Source organism: Hydractinia symbiolongicarpus, chromosome 11 (genome assembly GCF_029227915.1).
Source record: "Hydractinia symbiolongicarpus strain clone_291-10 chromosome 11, HSymV2.1, whole genome shotgun sequence".
Taxonomy (NCBI): domain Eukaryota; kingdom Metazoa; phylum Cnidaria; class Hydrozoa; order Anthoathecata; family Hydractiniidae; genus Hydractinia; species Hydractinia symbiolongicarpus.
Window position 1 is genome coordinate 26,817,370 of NC_079885.1, and position 7,195 is coordinate 26,824,564.

The 7,195-nt window shown below is 37.0% G+C and overlaps 1 protein-coding gene across 1 annotated transcript; it reads left to right on the top strand.

Annotated features, from left to right (window-relative positions):
• Positions 1 to 2,360: 2,360 nt before the first annotated feature.
• LOC130614184 (thyroid peroxidase-like) lies at positions 2,361 to 6,860 on the top strand. The gene is made up of 5 exons (XM_057435596.1): positions 2,361 to 2,578; positions 2,990 to 3,139; positions 4,579 to 4,801; positions 5,102 to 5,319; positions 5,639 to 6,860. The coding sequence occupies exons 1-5, from the start codon at positions 2,500 to 2,502 to the stop codon at positions 6,727 to 6,729; spliced, it is 1,761 nt and encodes a 586-aa protein (XP_057291579.1). The 5' UTR covers positions 2,361 to 2,499; the 3' UTR covers positions 6,730 to 6,860.
• Positions 6,861 to 7,195: the final 335 nt, after the last annotated feature.

The following is a 7,195-nucleotide window of genomic DNA, read 5'->3' on the forward strand; positions in this document are numbered from 1 at the left end:
TACTGCTTTTTGCATGCTGAAATAGGAAAATGCAACTTTCAGTTAAGAAAGTTGCAACCTGGAAAAAGGGGAACGTAATGATTTGGCTTGAAGTCTACACCAGACTACACCTACAACAATATCTTCATAACAAAATAAAATTTTTAACTGATCTTCATCAGGTAAAATAGATGGGTGTGGCGATATACACTGTGTAAAGAAAGTTGTAACAAACTGTAACAAACCGAATTGTGGGTAAAATGTGTTAATTTTTCTCTTTATTACTGTTGACAAGGCAAGTATTGATAGAAAAGGAAACCATGTCTTGGGGCTACAGTTGTTGATTGCTTCTGCTTTAACTGCCTCCTCAGGAGAAAGAGTCATATCACAAACAATATGGGAAAGGGAAAATCTGAATAAACTTTTCTCAGATATAAAAATATTTGCCTTTTGGTTTTTAAAAGCAAATTGAAAACAAGTATGATTGGAATAAAAGGAAGGATGCAAGAAAAGTTCTATGGATGTCAAGATTCTCAAAACATCAACAAGAGAATTATCACCTATACCTATACCAACGATGCTGAGCTGTATAGACAGTCTCCTGATGGATTGGATCTAAAAATAATATATTTTACCATGACCTTTTACTCAACAAACTTTGTTTCTTAATAGTCATTCGAAGAGTTGTTTATTTTCATCACCAACCTTACTTATCCAGATGTCAAGTTCTTGCTTCTAATAACAACACAAATATTAATTGAGAAAGAATTCCTCCGCAATGCTGAAAATTCTGTTCAAAGCTCATATTACAAAAACAATACACCTTTATGATAATTCAATTGTACATGCGTTCCTACGGCTCTCCATTGTTTTACAATATCGGAAAAAAGGAGGTAAAACTCGTGTTTTTATGAGAGTTTGTTAGAGACGAAAGCGTGTTTTCTCCAGCTTTTTAACTTCCGTCGTATCAATTTCTTTAAAATTTTCAGGAAACGTTAATAATAATAAGATACAACTTATGTGTACTTTTCATTAAAAACAAAACGTGGCAAGAAAAGTTATCACGAAAAAACGTGTTTTCTCCTTAATAAACTCTTATAAAAGTGTAATATTTACCTCTTCTGATTGCAAAATAAGCTACGATGGAGTGTTATTTTTTCCGAATTATCGTAAAGGTGTATTAGCCCTAGCTATTAGCTAATTAAATCTTTTTGTATTTGGTTTTAATAGTCTGTTGTATAAAGCTCTCCCCAACTAGCTTTTCGTAGCAGATATACTGAAAACCTTTAAATAAATGCAAGGTGTGTTGGAGAGTAAAAAACATACTTCTCACCTTAAAGCAATAATTCCTTTATCTTCACACCTCGCCTCAGATGGAAGGTATATATCTGGACCTAAATTCCGATGAAGACTTTTACCAACCAAGGGATAAATATCCCCAGACAACAAAAATGCTCGAGAATAAACACTTTCTAAAAGTTCTTTTTGCATTTTACGAACAGATTCAAAATTATCACACTTTAAATCAGTAAGCACCCGCGCCAACATATCTGCTGCGGCCATAATCAATAATAGTACGGAAAGAATCCAAGTCAAAAGGCGTGAGTCTTTGACTAATCCTGACGGATGGGGGAGTTAAAACTATAGCCTAACAGGTTATCAGTAACCACGCAGTACGGAACCTAAATTTCCTTTGGCGGCTGCGGGCCACATATTGTTGGACTACGCATAGAGTGTGAAAATTACGTCACGATTTTGACGTCACAGGCCCCTTAGGTGAGATGGGGAGGGTTGCGGGCCATAGCTATTTGATTTTTGACTGACTGAGTGACTGATTAGTCAAAATGAATCAGTCAAAATCTGTAAGCTATAATTTGAAACCCTCTCAGTCTATATGGTAGCGACGTCACAACTTTGACGTCAACATCGCTATAGGCGAATTGGAGAGGGCTGTGAACCATGGCTTTTCGCCGTAAAAAAATTACAATTTTTAACGCCCTCCTCCGTTTGCAACGCCTGGATCGTCGACATCTTCGCTTGGCTAACATTTTTCGTCAAATTTACACTTAGTCACGCGACTTATCTGACTAACCCTGGATCCGCACCTGCATTACAAGAAAAAACGTCAACCAGTTTTGTTACCGCTCCACCAATAGGATTTGTTTGTGTATCATGTATATGCATTTTGTTGTTTTTTCTTTTATTCTTGAAAACTTCACTATACTAGCCAGTGGACTCTTACTCAGAAACAAACAAACAAAAAGATTTTTACTTTCAAGTTTCGGTATCGTGTAAAATCGTCACGAACTTATTTTGCATTCGAAAGTAATTACCATTTTTACAAACCTCATTAATCAGGGAAATATCTTCCTCTTTGCAAAACGAGGCTGGGCGCGTTACCAGTGAATAGAAAATTAACAGCAATTAAAATCATACTGCATATAAAGGGAGTGTATGGAACCAAAAATTCAATGTTTAAAATACTTTTTTATCGAACGCATGCAGCTACTTTAAGTCTGGATGATTAATGCAAGCATGAAGCTGTTAGTTTTTTGTTTTCTTTCAACCGTTGTGACGTCATCACTGGCTCAGATTTCTGGTAAGATTTATGTAGAAAGTAGGATATATTTTTGCTACGTTTGTTATCTATATACTTAGGGCCGTAACGTTTTGACTATCATGGTTAATATAATGGAGGCTTAGGCAGGGGATGCGTTTTTAGATAATCTGGGGGGTTAAAACCTTTAAATCCTCTCTGGAGGGGCAGCCTCAGCCATAGTGGAGCTACAATGATAAATTAACTTTCTCTTTTCTAAGAATTAAACTGGGTCTCTACGGTCCTGATTTTTCAAATGTATGAAGTTACGCGCTTTTTTTCTTAACAGTTGATGCTCCTGTTGGCACGGCTTTATGAGGTTTCAACTTTTCAGTCAATTTATAACGTAATGTTTTTCCAATTCCCCAAAATACTCAGATTGTACTAATTTATTTGCCTTTTTGTTTATTATAGACACGCTGAGCAACTGTCGACCAGTTCTGAAACGTACGAAGTGTACTGGCTTTAATTCCCGGCAGTCATTTCGAACCGTCGACGGAAGTTGTAATAACCTTAAAAACCCTACACAAGGAGCAGCGAACACGCCTTTGAAACGGCTTCTGGGTAAGTGTGGTCGCGATAAACGTTTTGCGAAAGATCAAAATAATCCACTATGAGCATTTGTCAACTTTGCTTGTTTAGGAAGACTTTACCGCCTGTTATCAGTGTTTTTCACTTAATAAAATTTTGATTTTTGCCGACTGCGAAACGAAACTTTTTTTAAAAAAAAAAGTAATAATAATAATAATAATTAGCAGATTAACCAATCAAATTAAAGTTTCAGTTTTGTTCTGTTTCGTTTCGTTTTGTTCTCGAGCGGAAATCCAATTTTGCAGACCACTGACGTAAATAGAACAGGCAACCCGTGTTTAATGTTTAATTGAAAGAGGTCTGGGGACGGGAATGGCGTTAGTGTTAAATCTTTTTGGTTAAAGCTCGTTTTACTACATTTTCCGCATTCACAAAAAAACTCACGAGCTTTTTTGTTAGTGCGTGCTCATTCGGACAAAATCCCTAATTTTAGAAGGAAGTATTAACTCTCCTTCGTTTACTCTTTCTGGCACCTTCATAGATACGTAACCAATCTCGTTTCAACTCTAAGGGTGGTAATCTTTTGTAACCCAAACAGAATTTTTTTACTTACTTAGGCCAAATTTTACGCTTTTTATGAGAAGATTCCCGTTGGATCTGTCACAACTGAGTGTAGATTTATCTTAACAAAACATGGCTACATTCACACAATACAAAATATTACACAACTTTTTATCAAGAAATTCTAACAATAGTACCATTTCGGGGGTTGTTTCAATTATATATAAATTTTCTTGCCTACGTAAATAAAAAGATGCGAGAGAACAAAATTGATTGTCACAAACGATAGGTCAACATTGATTAACGTTTTGTCGAGATTTGCAAAAAAACCTATCAAAGTATTTATCCCATCAATTCAAGCAGTTTTTTAATCGCTTAGAATTAAAGCAGAGTGAATTAACTATTAAACAATGAGTTTTATAATAAATTAATGAGTTTCAGTTAACTACATTTCGAATATGACGATATTCGATAATCTAAATGCAATAAATTAAAATATCAAAAACATGCATGTCTGTGCTTGTATTATTACATGAACGCATTTTAAACTTTGTTGCGTTAAACACTGACTTCTAGTCACTCTAGAATGTTCTCTCCCTACTGTTTCATCTTTTCACTTATTGTACTAATATTGTTCAAGAACTAAGCAAGGTGAAACAATTCCTCTTTATTCGATTCTACTAATTATGTGCTCGTAATAACGAAGGACAGAGCTATCTGTTATTTGAGTAAATATAGTTGTTTAAGCGTGTTTTCTAATTCAGGGTAACGCACAAATCGAGTTAATCATTTATAACACGTTTAGTTTCCAGTTCTATAACACAAGTGCATTTAGCTTGGCAAATTCTTGATGCGACAGAAGATCAACTAAATTAAATAAGAAAACGTCTAGTATCATATATTTGTTTCAGGCGCAGATTATGTTGACTTATTAAATCTTGACACTCCACGGGGTTTCCCTGGAACCAAACCAGTTGTGTCCACGCCCCATGAAGTTGCAGGCGCAGTGTTTTCCGCCCACATAGAAAACGTTCAAAGAGCAAGAGGATTATCATCCATGTTTATGGCCTTTGGTCAGTTTGTTGACCATGACGTGGGATTGACATTGCACCCTAGCTGTGACGTTTCTGCCGGGTAAGTTAAATTTTACGTTCGTTCGTTCGTTCGTTCGTTCGTTCGTTCGTTCGTTCGTTCGTTCGTTCGTTCGTTCGTTCGTTCGTTCGTTCGTTCGTTCGTTCGTTCGTTCGTTCGTTCGTTCGTTCGTTCGTTCGTTCGTTCGTTCGTTCGTTCGTTCGTTCTTGCGTTCTTGCGTTCGTTCGTTCATTCTTTCGTTCGTTTGTTCGTTCGTTTGTTCGTTCGTTTGTTCGTTCGTTCGTTCGTTCGTTCGTTCGTTCGTTCGTTCAATTTTGAAAGCATGGCGAGATATTTCTTTAGATGTGGATCATCGTCGGCATTTGAGTATCCGTGCTTTCCTATTAAATTCACAAATAGTGGTTCATCCTGCACAGCTTTCGCTCGTTCTATTCCCGTTTGTCAAACAACAAAAAAAAGAACAGTTCGAGAACAAATCAACGTTTTGTCTTCATATCTTGATGCTTCACAGGTTTACAGCAACGACAAAACAATTTTTAAATCTTTGAGAACATTGGATGGTAAGTTATTTTTTATTTTTAAATTTATTCTAATAATAGCATTTCGTGATTTTTCAAAGTCACATGAACCGCTTTGGTCCAGTTCTACGGGTGAAATCTCCATTTTCAAAACTCTCCCGCATATTTTGTTTTGACATGTTTAGCAAGGAACCTAGTTCTATATGTTACACTTCATTCGACATGATTCAAGTCAATTAGATCAGTGGGCTTTTCACTCATTTTTAAAATGGATTTAACTTGAAGGTGTCAACAGCGGGTGAGGAAACGGTGCAGACGTACAAAAAATAATGTGTGCTTTAATTGTTTTTGTATAATATAGGGACAGGACAAATGAAAGTTACCACGGATCAACTTCTTCCAATTTCTGTCCCTGCTTCGAGCCCCTCATGCAACAATCCTGCTGGCTGCTCATTAGTTGGTGACGAAAGAGGCGACGAGAACATCGCGCTATACTCTGTGCACACACTCTTCGTTAGAAACCATAACCTTCTGGCTAAAGGACTGCAACAACGTAATCGTAGGTGGAGTGGAAATAAAATATTTGAAACAGCAAGAAAAATAAATATCGCCATTATACAGCATATCATTTACTCAGAGTTTGTTCCAGAACTAACTACCTTAAAACGTTATTCAAACTACGACAGAAAAACAGATGCCAGTATTCTTAATGTGTTCTCCACCGCGGTGTTTCGTTTTGGTCATAGTCTTATACCAAACGCTTGGGCATTGCTCGATAAAAACTTCAATAAAGCTTTTGAACCTGTTTCTCTTCAAGCATCTTTTTTTAACACGGCACCAGTGCGTCAACATGGAATAGAACCAGTCATGTTTGGTCTACTTCAGAATCAATCACAACTCGTGGACACGCGGTTCGCGTTCGGCATAGCTCGCAGATTATTTGTTCCAGTAGGTGAAATTAAGCACGAAGATTTAACAGCGCTAAATATCCAAAGAGGACGTGACCACGGATTACCAACATACGGAGCATGGCGAAAAGAATGTAAATTAAAGAAATTGAATTCGTGGAAGGATTTGAGAGGTGTGATGCCTGCTTCGGTGAGAATAGGTCTTAAGAAGATATACAAACATCCAAATGACATCGACTTGTTCGCTGCAGGTATTGCTGAGAAACACGTTGGTGGAAAAGTATTAGGTGCGACTTTTCAGTGTATCTTGAAGACTCAATTTGAAAGATTAAGAGAGGGCGACCGATTGTATTACGAGAGAAAGGGGGTTTTTACCAATGCCCAAAGGAACGAAATCAGAAAAATGAGTTTGGCTAAAGTCCTGTGTGATAACCTAAAAGGGGTAGTTTCCATGCAATCGAAAGCGTTTCGGGCCTTTACACCTCGTACCAGGCGACGTGAATGCAGTTCAATACCAGGCTTAAACTTAGATGTTTGGGCCTAGACATCATGAGCAATTAACTTTCGTTTCATTAATTGATTTATTATTGTTTTTAAACTTTGCTACCCTAGCACCTTTGCAAACTTGTAAACATATTATGTGGATATTTTGCAATGCACTGCTTTTCCGCACAACATTCTTCTCTTAATAAATTAAAAAATGTAGTTACGTCTCGCCCACTACAACCTTAAAATCTACCTTGTTTCCAGGACTGTTCGTTGTATGTGATTAATACAACGAAGTAGATCCCCGCATCGCCCTACAGCCCTGAAAGTGGGATGGGCTAGAAATACTGTGATAGTTGGTTTCAAATAGTTGCTGACATATGTCTTCAGCAACTTATCTAAAAGCTGTATTTAGTCTTAACAACACAAGATAAATCATACTGGTGAATCTTGTCTGTAAATTCATCTGTCGCCACTCGAAGCTACGGTTCTGGCTCACAGAAAAACAGAGCCAGTTTATTTAT

Bases quoted from the DNA above. Each gene is read 5' to 3' on its own strand.
- LOC130614184 (XM_057435596.1), top strand. From the start codon at position 2,500: ATGATTAATGCAAGCATGAAGCTGTTAGTTTTTTGTTTTCTTTCAACC. The intron at 2,579-2,989 runs GTAAGATTTATG...TGTTTATTATAG, and splicing joins ATCACTGGCTCAGATTTCTG to ACACGCTGAGCAACTGTCGA. The intron at 4,802-5,101 runs GTAAGTTAAATT...ATATTTCTTTAG, and splicing joins AGCTGTGACGTTTCTGCCGG to ATGTGGATCATCGTCGGCAT.